Source organism: Pseudochaenichthys georgianus, chromosome 9 (genome assembly GCF_902827115.2).
Source record: "Pseudochaenichthys georgianus chromosome 9, fPseGeo1.2, whole genome shotgun sequence".
In the NCBI taxonomy this organism is placed as follows: domain Eukaryota; kingdom Metazoa; phylum Chordata; class Actinopteri; order Perciformes; family Channichthyidae; genus Pseudochaenichthys; species Pseudochaenichthys georgianus.
The window spans coordinates 11,433,272-11,446,932 of record NC_047511.1 but is presented as its reverse complement, the minus strand read 5'-3'; the positions used below and the strand labels follow the sequence as shown (position 1 = coordinate 11,446,932).

The 13,661-nt window shown below is 41.5% G+C and overlaps 1 protein-coding gene across 1 annotated transcript in view; it reads left to right on the top strand.

Annotated features, from left to right (window-relative positions):
- The window catches only part of fras1 (Fraser extracellular matrix complex subunit 1), a 320,559-nt gene that overhangs the window by 204,383 nt on the left and 102,515 nt on the right, over nucleotides 1–13,661 (top strand). Inside the window, exons 27-28 of the mRNA XM_034090904.2 lie at nucleotides 408–492; nucleotides 9,474–9,797. Of these exons, the coding sequence (XP_033946795.1) occupies nucleotides 408–492; nucleotides 9,474–9,797 (409 nt within the window). The remainder of the gene's footprint in view (nucleotides 1–407; nucleotides 493–9,473; nucleotides 9,798–13,661) is intronic.

Sequence of the window (13,661 nt, the reverse complement as noted above, 5' to 3'; positions counted from 1 at the left end):
GTACTCCAGAGGCAGTTTCTCTCCCACACTCCCCCCCTCCTGCCTGAAACACCTCCATTGGACTCTTTTGTTTACTTCCGTATACAAGTTGGCCCAGTCCCAGCCCCAGGGACTTGTGGGTAATAAGCTTTGTCTTTGATGATGCTGAGGCTGGTGTGTGTGTGTACATGTGTGTGAGGTTACTGTCCTGCACTCACATAGATAGCAGTGAGGTGATTAGATCTAATGACTACACACTACTGTAGGTGAGCCTCACCGGACTCATTTCCCCAGAAACCTCAAGGGCGAACTTAAGGGCTGTGTGTGGGTCATGTTCATTCAAAGTAGACCCTTTGTCCCTGTGAGTCTTTTATTCAAGACTGTTTTTAAGTGTTCTTTTATCTATTTCTTTTTCTTCCCTCCTGTAGGACCGGGGAGTTCACCTTGCGTGTCGCGGACCCTGAACTGTTCTCTCAGCCCGAAATAATCCAAGTTCAAGCCGTGTCAATGCAGGTACTGAACCAAAACACTTCTTTCAGCTCTCCTTCTATTTCATCTGTCACTTCCCAACATACGTTTTCCAAGAATGACTGAAGACTTTGAAATGCCATGTTTTCATCCATAGACATATTTATTGCATCATATGTAGGCTCCCAGCAGAAATGAGAGACACAAATATATCTAAACCTGAATTCAGTAACATTGTAGGTCATGGAGAAGATAGTATAGACTTTAAGGACATCATGTGAAATGATTGCATTGATTCAAGTTCCTTCCCTTTTGTCAAGGCCATATCTGATGGATTCTTATAACTCAGGGCAGAAAAGTGTTAAACAACGACTAGTTCACTTTATTAAAACATAAATAAATAAAAATGATTACCAAAGGTGAGAGTAGGAACGATAGACCGACAGATTGAGAGCCTGTCTTCTGGCTCAGCTCTATATTAGTCACAATTGTGAGTTAAAGTGACTGCAATACCGCTCCCCCTGCTCCAGTTCTCCGGTGTTGTAAATTACATTACATTTAGCTGACTCTTTTATCCAAAGCGACTTACAATAAGTGCATTCGACCAAGAAGATACAAACTTGAAGAAAACAGAATCATACAAGTACATCAGGTTTCATAGAGCAAAAACATTTCAAGTGCTACTCAACTGGCTTTAGATAAGCCAGTCCTTTATTAGTATATAAGTGCTTTGTTAATAGTTCTATCGCTCGAAGTGGAGTCGAAAGAGATGAGTTTTCAGTCTGCGCCGGAAGGTGTGTAAGCTATCTGCCGTCCTGATGTCAATGGGGAGCTCATTGTACTATTTTGGAGCCAGGATAGCAAACCCACGTGTTTTTGCTGATGGTGCAGCGAGTCGTTTGGCTGATGCAGAGCGGAGTGCACGTGCTGGGGTGTACGGTTTAACCATGTCCTGGATGTAGGAAGGGCCAGATCCATTCGCAGCATGGTACGCAAGCACCAGTGTCTTGAAGTGGATTCTAGCAGTTACCGGAAGCCAGTGGAGGGAGCGGAGGAGCGGAGTGGTGTGGGAGAATTTAGGAAGGTTGAAGACCAGACGAGCCGCTGCATTCTGGATGAGCTGCAGAGGTCGGATGGCACATGCAGGTAGACCAGCCAGGAGGGAGTTGCAGTAGTCTAGGCGTGAGGTGACGAGAGCCTGGACCAGAACCTGTGTCGCTTTCTAGGTCAGCTGGGGACGCATCCTCCTGATGTTGTAAAGCGTGTATCTGCAGCAGCGGGTTGTAGCAGCGATGTTTGCAGTGAAGTTTTTTATCTAGGGTCACAGCCAGATTCCTTGCAGTCTGAGTCGGGGAAATGAGGTATATGACTATTATTGTTAGTTCCCCTTTTTAAGCAAGCTCACAAATCTTTTGTATCTGACATCTCATAAAGCTTTTCTGTCAATTCAACAGACATTTATTAAAAGCTCAGAAAAACTGGGTACTGTAGTTTACCAAGCTGCCATGGTTGTATTACAGTATGTAGCTAAAAACACTATCAACCACATGAATCTGGACTGAACATTTTATTTTATTGAGAATAACAAGATATCCAATCTTTTTATCTTTTATAACACTGTGAGATTCGAACATCCAATATGGCTGCCATGTTACCCAAAAACCATACAATAGCCTTTACAGTAATAATATATCTTGATATGCTTTAACAACATAAAGTAGAGAGACAAATGGTATTCAAAACAATAGAAAATAACAGAAATGTGGGAAAACATCGCTCCACAGTTACCGTGGATGAGCGGAGGGAGCAGCAGTTAATCTGGTAAATATGACAGCTCATCTTTTTAGAGAGAAGCCGTTTCTCATTTTGCTGCATCATCCCAGCTGCATTCCTCACTGTTCCGAGGCTCTGTCCCAATGGACCGACGCCAGCACTGTGATTGGTCAATGTCAACCCAGCATGACTCTGTATGGCCCAAATATGGAAACGAATGAGGAACGAAGAGAGATTAAAAGCTCGTGCTCTCTCTCAGATTTGTCAAGGGGTTAGTGGAACATCTGTGTTACTCTACACCGTGTGTGTACAGTATGTGTGCAGTAGAGACTACATAGAGAAATGATTTGACAGACGGTTGACAAAAAAAGCCGAACTGCTAAAGTGCGTGACAAATTGAAGTGATGATGTAATTACCTGAGTGGAAATTTACTATGAGAAACACAATCATGTAACTCTGTCATTAGGCACAGCAAATTGTCAAATGTTCCAAATGTAGTTTAGTGCATTATTATAATATTATAAAATAAATACAAATAAAACATGTGGAAAAAAATCAAGTTTGTGCAGATGAGGAAATGTTTCTTGACTCTGTAGGTTCCTAATCCTTTTCCAGTTTTCAGCTGCCATTGCAAACATTTATATTTTACCATGTTTCTGTCGTGACAAATCTCTCTTTATGGCAGTACGTGAGTGTTTTCTTAAATTCAGTGCGCCTTGAGTAAATTGGTGTTGCAGCCGCAGAGCTCACAGTGCTGCCTGCAAACGGTGATGGAGTGGAGCTTCAGTGTTTGTGTGTGTTGGGGGGGGGGGGGTGTGCTCACTCACACCAGCGCTTCATTAGTTTGACACTCTCAGACAATATTAGCAGAAGCAGCTGAACCGGAAAGAGGCGTAATTTATGCACATAACTCATCGTCTGTGACTGTATTTTGACTGATAGTTGTGCGTCCTCCCTTGTCTTGCTTTTGTAAGTTTAATCACAATAGAATTCTGTGTGTGTTCAACACTAGCCTTTTTGCACACCACACTTATCATTATGGTGTCCTAGTTCATACATTAATTCCAATATGTGTTCATAATTGACATTCAAGCTAGTGAGGTGAAATAAGATGTATTAAGAAGTCAGAACATTTTTGTGACCGTATTTATCGAGCATATTCACAAAATAAACAAGGGAACCTACATGGAAACAGTCATAATACACATTTAAATACACAGGATTAAAAACCCTATAAAACAGTCATGGAATGACAGTAAAATAGACGCAAAGCTTAAACAGGTGTGTTGAGCTGCTTTTAAAGGCATCCACACATTATTAAAGGGGCCCAAAAAAGTATTTTCTGGGGGGTTTTCCCTTCCCTGTATTGTGCAGGTTTTTGTGCATGTAAACGGTCTGTAAAGTTTAAAATCCCCAAAATCCGTCACCACCCTCCCTTCCGTTGCATAGTGACATCACTTTGTTACACTCGGACTTCTATTGGCTGGCGCTTCAACACATTCTACGTGATAGGCTAAGGGGCGGGACATCTTTAGGCGATTTAACAATCACAACAGAGCCAGCCAATCAGAGCAGACTGGGCTCTCATTTCACGGGTTAAAGAGGGACAAACCAACAGTTTTTGAACATTAAAAGGTGCTGCCATATCACAATAGATGCAAACATTACAAATATGAACATGAAATGTGTTTTTTTCGAGATTTTCCAAGACTGTCCTCAACATCAGAATTTGTTATCTGTTTAGCAGCTTATATATTTTTTATTTGAGTTTTTCCAGGCAAATAATGACTTTTCCCTCAGGACTGGAGAAAAGGCAGTTCTCATTAGCGTTCCACAGCTAATGAGTAAAGGCTTTGTTGTGGGTGTTTTTGAACACTTCCCCATTCCTCCCACAATTTTTCCTTAACTAGTAGTTTTAGTTGGTCAAACCTCATGAAACCTTAATTATACAGATAAAAGTCCTGTATTATTCATTTTTTAATCAGCAACTTATGTCGTCCTTTAGTTACAGTATGAGGAGTTGTTGTATCGTACGTCTTCATCTCCATTGTCTTCGGGTTTATTCACACATGTCTGACTACAAACATTAAGTCATCATGTTGTTTTTCAGTCTTTGAACTACTTAACTCCAAGGAAATGCAGTCGGAGACATTTTGCGATGAGAAATACGCAACCGCAGAGCAGTGGCATAGCCACCATAGGGCCAGGCCCAGGCCCACCCAGTTTACTCATTGGCCCACCCTGAGAAAGCTTCGGTGTAATTTTAATTTTTTTTAATTATTTTATTATTATTATAACAAAATGTATTCACCCATTGAGAATATCCAATAATTCAAAGTGAAATTCTTTGAACAAATATCGAGTTTAATTAATGTTGTATGTGTTTTGTCCTCTGAACCGAACTCATTTACGGTAAAAACTGATTGTTGGTTCCGGCGTGCGCCATAATAACGTGAGAGAGGCAGAGAGCTGCCTGCAAAATAAATGATGGCTCAAAGTTCACTAATGAACTGGTTTTTAAAAAAAGCCAGACTCCAAGAAGAGCCCCCACTGCCCTCATCTAGCAGCGATCTATACGATCATGTTCTGATAACGATGAAATAGCCCCGCCTCCCTCTCCCCACCTCTCCTGCTGCTGGGCTGTCAGAAGAAACATTTTTTTAACGGAAACCGCACGGTTGCCTCGTCCCTTGGAAGAGGCGGAGAGGTGGGTGTTTTTCATCTGCTGGTGGACAGTCCGGAGAGATATACACAGGGTTGGGTTGTAACCTATGGTTGTAACGGAATACATGTAACGGCGTTACGTAATCGGAATACAAAAATCAAGTGTATTCAGCTGGCGTTACATTTGAAAAACGAGTAATCTGATTACAGTTACTTTCGTAAACCTGAAGTGAATACATTTTGGAATACTTATTGGAATTATTGGTGGAAAAGTTTCCTCACAAAATGTAATTCATTACCGGCAGAACTGTGTGCACACTGCACGGCGCTGCAGCTTGTCTGTGAGCGAGAGAGAGATGCAGCGTGTCTGTGAGGCCCCGCCCCCGCACGCAGTTGAGAGAGAGATCTCTTTTAAAATATATTGAAAGTTAGAAACGGAGATAGTTGGATAAAATGTGCAAGATAACGTTTATGTAGCATTTATTTATTGTCGAAATGATGACATTTATAACGGGATGAAATCAAAGTGAATGGCCTGCTGCTGCTGAATGCATGGGGCAAGTGACTGGAAAAAGTTTTAAAAGTTATTACATCGTTTCAGATAATAAATAATAATGATAATTCATTCTATTTAGGGGTGCCTTTCAAAGCACCCAAGGACACCTTACAATTTATAACATATTCTAAGGAAAGGTTTTAAGACAGTACAAAGAACGCAGTCCGGGTGATGTTTTTTATGTGGGGTGCAGATGAGAGAGCTGTCCAGAATGACACCAAGATGTTGTGTGTGTGCTCTTGATAAGCCATTAAAACAGTAAAATACGTGTCTCCTGTTCCCCAACACATACCCATCTGTTATGGAAAAAGAAAGTATTCCAAAAGTATGCTAAAAGTAATCTGCCACCGGTTCTGATACGCAGAAGAAAAATCTGGCTCACCCTATTTTTTACAGGCCCACCCTAAAGTACATTTCTGCCTACGCTACTGCCACAGAGTCTCATGTGATTGCTCCTTTCAGTCGACTTCAAAGAGCATCACAAACACTGATGTAACTTCCAGTGTTGTTGTCTTTGACACCAGTGTTTAAACGTGTTCTCATAAATTCCCCTTGCCATTGCTTTGAAAAAATCAAGACCCTCTACAGAAAGTCTGACACAGAAAATGACAACGTTTGTGGACTTTCTTTAAAGAAACCATTCAAACGTTCTTCTCATTATCAAAAGCACAACGACAGGGAGACATACTAATGATACACTCAGGTAGGTTATAGAAATGAATGCACAGCTATTGTATGTTCTCCCGAATGCAAAAGCCACTGTGAAGCAGGTGACTGTAAAGCATTATGTCATGGAGTAAAAAGACCGTTTATGCTTATGCAGCCCTCCCTGAATAAATAAGGTTGAAAGAAATTGTTGATTGAAATATTTATCAGATCCCAAGGCCATACGAATGTATTAGCCTCGGAATTAAAGATCTTCACTGCAGATAGCCTTTCGCCCTTCTGATAAAAGCTTCTTTTAAAAATAAGGACATTTCTTCAGCGGGTGGTCTCACTCACACAAAGCACACAACCTTTTTTGAAGCCCACATTTCCAACCGAGAGTGGCAACCTTAAAGTTTGTAAGACCTTAGCATTGCTCTGGTGACATCTTTGCTCTCTTTGCTGCAACGTGCTTAGATGTCAGTCAATAGCAAGACACTTTCCACCTTGGGTTTGTTTTGTCTTTGAAGGTTAGAATGGTGTCTAGAAGTAAATATATGAGTGTACATGTACACTCATATATTTACTTGATGATTACACATAATTTCCGACCATGGCTTCAGGTTCAATCTGGGGAGACAGCTTCAGAAAGTGCTACATTTTATAAATACCCAAATGTAAAATAAACCCTGTTATGCCCAGTCTTATCTCATAGTGTCAAATACCCACACTTTACCAACTTCCACCCAATCTCCCCGGAAGAGCGCAGGAGATTGGAGCAAATTGTGGTGGTGGCCAAACAGTGGTACTACACTTCTGTTGTAGTCCGTAATGTCATTTTAGCCCAAAAATACTTTTTCCCATTGACTTAAAAAAAAAGTATACGCAGATTTACAAACTTTTCAATACCAATATTGAGAAGTTTGTAAATCTGTGTATACTTTTTTTTTTTAAGCTAAATAACTCAATAACCCTTTTTATTTCTTATTTACATCATTAGGGTTTAAAACCTGAATCCAGAGCTATTTCCCCAACCATTCCTTTGACTGAGCCGAGAGCAGACATCGGAGGCGGGTCTTAAGCAAAACTGAAGTGTGCATGCTCTATGGATCCATGGCCTCGGATGATCCGTGTACTTTTTGAATCTTTAATGGCACCATGTTGGGCTTCATGCGCCACAGAGCAACTCCCATAGGAATGACCAGGCCCCGTCTCTGACGCTGTATCCAGTTCTCTTTATACATCCATGTCTCCACCCGAGAGGGCAAATCGACCAAATCAACCCAAATCCTTAACCTTACCAATATTTAAGGTTAACAACTTTTTTAGTTTAGTTTGACAGTAGTGAAGGTCAACTGACCAAGCATCACAAACTGGTTATTAGAGTTAAGCCCATCCCCTAAAATGCACAGAACTAAGAAGAGACTACAAGATATCTTTAGGGAGAGTAGGGCATTGTTGTCAGCGCTTACCATATTCAACCACCTCATGTCTCATTCACATTTAAGGGGAACAATTTATTTAATAATAATTATTTTTTGTAACAACTTACAGCTGTCATCCTGGCAGGTTGCCTCTAAAATAAACTGCCTATCCTAGCTTTAGCAGTCTGTGTTATGACTGCATGACACAAAAACATGATTTGGGGGCAGCAGATAAAAGGTGTGTTACAAACAAAGGTTTACATGTAGACAGGGGGGATGGAATCGACTCGGGAAACATCTCCGCTCTGCCCGTCATGTCGTTAAATACCATCCGGCAAAGACACTGTGGGCAAAACAAACAAAATAAAGAGCGAATGAAAAACAAACCAACCTGGTAGCGGCACAAAAAAACTTGTATCCATCTTCCTAAAGTGCCTCAGAGCCCCATGGGCCCCGTTGGTGATGACAGCTTTCTCCCAAACATGAGTCTGACCTCACCTTCACCTGTAGAGTGTGGATAAAAGGTGAGCCCTCCTATGTGAGTAAGCCTCGTCTGTGTTTGTTTTGGTCTGCCTCGGGGGACAGATTTCACTGGTTGCCTACAATGAGCAGGCATGTCTTAGCAGGATTTGAAAGCGATGCAAACACACACCCCCAGCCCCCGCCAACACATCCAAAACTTTTGTTTCCCTCCTCTGAACTGCAGAAGTGACGACACAGGATTTTGGTGGGCGCTCGAGGGCCCAGTTGCCTGTCTCTCAGAGATTATTCCTCCGAAGTCTAGAAATGTGGGGCTGAATAACGACATGCTCCCTCTGTGTTACTTTCAGCCAGTGGTCATTTTGGTTTTACACGGTGGGAGTGTGTGTGTGTATGACTTTCCATAAGTCACTTTTGTCTTTGGCGCCAGCCTGTTTATACGTCCCATTTTGCTTAAGCTGCTGCTTCAATGGCAAAGATCTGGAGCCTACCCAGCAGCCGTCGAGGGCAACAAATTGGACCCGGGCTGCTGAGCGGCTCCGAGCTCCCAGTCTGGCAACTGCTTTGATTTAGGGCCACGGCAGAGTATACGCACCGCATGCCTCTCTACCTGCACCGTCATCGCTGCCAAGCTGCCATGCCAACAACTTTGATCAGAGAGTCATATTAAAATTAGCTGCTTCAATGAACTTTTCTTGGCATCTGTTCTGTACACTTTTCTTGTCTTTCTTGGTCCTGTGTAAGAAATGAAAACACAGACACACAAAAGATGCACCTACACTTTTCCTGTGAGAATTTCTCATTGACTAGTACTAGGCTCAAGAGCTCATGTCCGCACAAATGTGGGCAATTATTTGTTTATTTAAACATCGGAAAACTGTGCAAGATAAAGCATCTTTACTTTGTATACCTTCAGGTGTACAATCATGTATTCTCTATACATGATACAGCACATCATCGCTATTTATTATAAACTTTGAAGTCCTCTTGTCAAATATTATTGTTTTAAGTATATTTTCAAATAAGTAACTTACACTGGGTTAAGGGCGAACGGGCCAAAATGAATTTGATTTTGAAACAATAAGAGGCCTACTGCTTTCCTCTTTGCTCCTGAAATGACTTGGTTTGCGACATTAAGCTTTCCTCCTGTCTTGACGAAGCATCAGGTTTGGCTGAGTGCGGCTTAATGAAGCGCCCTGCATAACCTCACCTTTATCTTCATCATCTCCCTCAGCGGCAGACACTATGGCACTAACGCCCCGACCTTTTTAGAGAATAAAAAAGTCATCATCTATTTAAATAAATTGTTTTGTCCTCTTGCTATGCTGTCTGACAGCCTTTTAACGGTGAAACTGAAACTCTGCTTTTTACCATAAAAAAAGAGCTATCTTAAATGAATCTATCTTTGTCGCATCTGTCTGATATTTATCAAAGTATGTTCTTTCTCACAGCCTCTCTTTGTCTTTTCTTTATTCCTTTCCAGCCCCCAGTGGTTGTGACTCTCACTCCTTTACCCGTGCAGAGCCGTGGAGCCATGGCAACCATCACCAAGTCGGTCCTACAGGTCGACGACCCCGACAACCCAGCCGATGTTTTGGTCATGGTCCTTGAACCGCCCCGCCACGGCCGGCTGACACGTCTACACGGCGACCGGACGCTCAGCAGATTCAAGCTGGAGGAATTGTCACGGGAACAGATCCAGTACATCCACGACGGCTCCGAGGGGGCGGAGGACGGGATGGTGCTGCAGGTCAACGACGGACACAGCTACAGGAATATTCTCCTCCAAGTCCACATCAATCAGAAGGTAGGGAGGACAGAGGGGGAGGATGGGAGATGAATGGCTCAGGGCTGATGTTTTACTGTAACACAAGTGTACAGTCTCTTAGCCAAGACAGACTCCTTTAACTTTGTTTCTTACATTTTCTCTTGGCTATGGTGGTCGAAAACATTTTTTTTTTAAAGTTCAATTGTTGCCTCCAAAGCTTAAACTTGGCACACAAAGATAATAAAAACACGAAAAAATGTATTTTTTAAGCCTCTGGGTTTAATTTAGAGTCATCCCGCTGCTCACTGGCTCCATGCAAGCATCTCTGCAGAGGAACAAGACCTGCATCAATCCTCCTATCAATACTGGATGACATTTCTGTGTTTTACAACTCAGCGAAATGATTGTGTTGTAGCTCAAAGCTCCAGCATCCATCATACCAACTATAGTTTTCAGACTGAAACGAAAAGGGCGATTTTTTTTTTCCAAACAGATCAGCTTGTGGGATGAGCCGAAGTCCAGAAGTTCACAACAGATGTGTTAAAAAGTGAGACTACGGGAAGGGAAACTGCTGACTACACGTGAAAATAGAAGCAAATAAGTCATCCTTTTTATCTGCGGTTCTTTCTACAGATGAAGTGTCTATTTTACATGATTTTAGGGACAGCATAATTGTAATTTATTTTTTGGCATTTCAACATATTCTGAGACAGAGAAAACTTGTGCTGAAGTGAACTTCATTTTCAAGCTGTAATTGTATGAATACAGATTTGACTCATTGAAATAAACTTGAGGACTTACTTCTGTGTCTTTCCTCAAATTCAATAGATAGGAAGAGAAAGACGTTTAAAGTTGAGTAGTCACATTCAAGGTAGCTGCATTAGTGTCAAAAGAAAACTGATTTCTAAAAGTGATTCATTCACCTTGCTACAGAGACAACATTATTCATTCTCTGACTGGCTGTTTGAACATCTTTAACATCCACTATATTCCTCTACACTCTTTCAATTGTCTCAACTTGAGCATTTATCACACGGACATGCTTGACAGTTTCCACACAGCGTGCTTTGTTGACTTTATCCGTAAAAGTCGTTTGCTGGAGGCACAGGCTGATCCCCTCATATTTAAGCACCGTATCAGAAAGAGCAGGTCAGGCCTTGGAAATGGTAGCCGCTATCCCTCTTCTGTCATCGTTCATGTCTTCTGCTGAGGTTTTCTGACAAGGACGCAATTATCTTGCAACAGGCACTGGCCACCGTGACCGGAGGGGGGGGGGGGTGTTTGGCATGAGACACATTTGGCAGCATACATTGCACTGGAGACAAGGAAGGACCTGCTTTCGATATTGAATATGTATAGACAGACAAGCATCAGAGACATACATGTGTGTACATTTGTGACTCAGTCTTTGTGGGGACCTAGGAGTAAGTTCAGTCTGAAAAAGGAAGGACACTTTGTCGAGGTTTTTTAGCAGCGTTTATATTCAAGGTCAGACCAGGTCCCTACATGACATTTGAATAAGGAGTTAAATACAAGTCATAATACATATTGTATCTCAGTCAGTCCTCAAAACATGCTGAACCAATAATGTATGTTCTTACAGTACAAGGTCTCACATGTGTGTAATTGTACAAACAAAAACAGATAGTATCCCAAAGAAGTTTTCTCCTGCGTTCCGTGCCAGCAGTTGTTTTTAAGCACATTGGTTTAGATGTTTATACACCGTTGCCCATAAAGTTGGAATCCATTTTGTTTTCAGACACATTCCTCTTTTTATTCCTATTTGATTTTCACTGTGGTATCTTTGGAAGAGAATGACCAATGAAGTGTTGAGAAGATATACACTTTAACTCTCAAGAATAAATCACATTGTGCCAATCATTTCACGAGAAGAGGTACACAAATAATTTATTCCAGCTTTATGGGCAACAGTGTACGTGTGTAAGTGTGTTTAAACTCAGTCTTGGTGGGGACCTAGGAGAAGGGACGTTTGAAAAGTGAGGACACTTTATCGAGTCTTTTTAGCAGCGTTTACACACAAGGTCAGACCAGTTCCCTGTATTGTAATGTCTCAAAATATGCTGAACAAAAAAGGTTCTGTTCTTAGAGTACGTGTTTCCAAGTAGTCAAATATTTGTTCTTGTTGTGACTTGTGTATTGACAGTTTTAAATCAGGTCTCACGTCTAAAGTATACAAAAAAATACGGATATTATTCCAATGGTTTTTTTCTCTGCGTTCCGTGACCAAGATGGTTTAAAGCACATTGGTTTAAATGTAATATCATTGAAATAGAAGCCAAACAACATCCAACCTCGTTGTGTGCCAGTTATATGGTATCGTTTGAAATTTATCGATTCCGATTCCGGTTCTTATCGATTCCCCGTTTCGATTCCACGGCCCGCTGACGACTGGCCGTTCAGAGATTCTCCAGAACACACAGATGGCCAGTCCTCCCTAACCCTGGCTGTATTCCACCGGGGCGCCGCGGCGCAGACGGACCCGGTGGAATACAGGGTCTACCGCGTTTAGGAACCGTTAAGCAGAACCAAAATGGTGTATTTTGTATGGGTATCCGGCATTTTCTTATCGGTTCTCATCTGGAACCGAATTTCGGTTCCCAACCCTAGCCAGTTATACTTTTGCCAGAGAAACTTTTCAGTGATGTATTTCCTTTGGTTTTGGAGGGCATCTTTGTTTGTATGGCTGCATACAGATGGTTTGCTTCAGGCTCAACTCCTCTGCTTTACCCTTCTGTAAATCAATAACATCCCACTCACAGACACACCAGTGTCCAGTTACGGAAACATTTCCTGATGCTGCATTCTGTCCTGCTTTGGACAGAGCAGGATGGACAGCATGATGGAACGCCGAAAGAATTATTTTGATTTATGTCGGAAGCTTTTTGGACGAGTCCCAGCAGTGTTCTCAATGTTTTACACAGCTAGATTTACACAGCTAGATGGCTAAAGAATAGAGGTCATTAAGGAAATAAAGGGGTGGGGAGCAGTTACTGCAGTGATATTGTCTGCTGGCAGCACCATAGAAAACGAAAAAAAGGCCCCGTTTCACTGGTGTGAAGCTGTCCAGTTAAAGGGGCCATATTGTGCTTTCGCTTTCCTGTAGTGTGTTATTTAGGTATTTTGTATATATATATGTCTGCAAAGGCTATAATCCCAAAATATAATTCCTGCTAGGAGTTTCTTTCCCTGCCTGAAATGCCTCAATAAAACCAGTGGACTCTGGATTGATCTGATGTTAAGAGTACTGTTATGGAATTGTCTGCATGTAAGCACATATTACATAAGATAATGCCTCATGTGCTAATTTAAATGTACAATTGCATGCTATCTTTTCAATATTACTATTTGTATAGTGAAATCCATTGGCTTATCTTTTTTCTTTTTCTTTAGTGACTCCCCAACAAGAAAAGTAAAAAATGTATTCTGCTATTGGATCATTTGAAAGTCAGTAGCACATCTGCAGTTCCCTGCATGTTTTTAGCTTCCATTCATTAACTGCACTGTGTTGTACAAATGCACATACTATGTGCAGTTAAAACCTCTTAAACCCCACGGACCCGCCGAAGGGGCCGAAATCACAACATCTGCAAGCAAAAGTGTCTGAGGGCTTCTTAAGATGTAATAAACTATTAATGTTTTATGTCCATGTAACGGGAAGAAACTCGGCTAACACATTTTTTTTTTTTTTTTTTTTTAAACCCACAATGCTAAAGCTGAGCCTCTGAATTAGCAACGAGCGAAAAATGCTAACAGATTACTGCACAGAAACTCACTCATAAAACCCTTATTATTTATATTTTCTGCACATCCAATATATCGACTAGTATCGTGAGAAGACACAGCATCGTTAGGTACATACATCATCACTCTATGATAAGAACT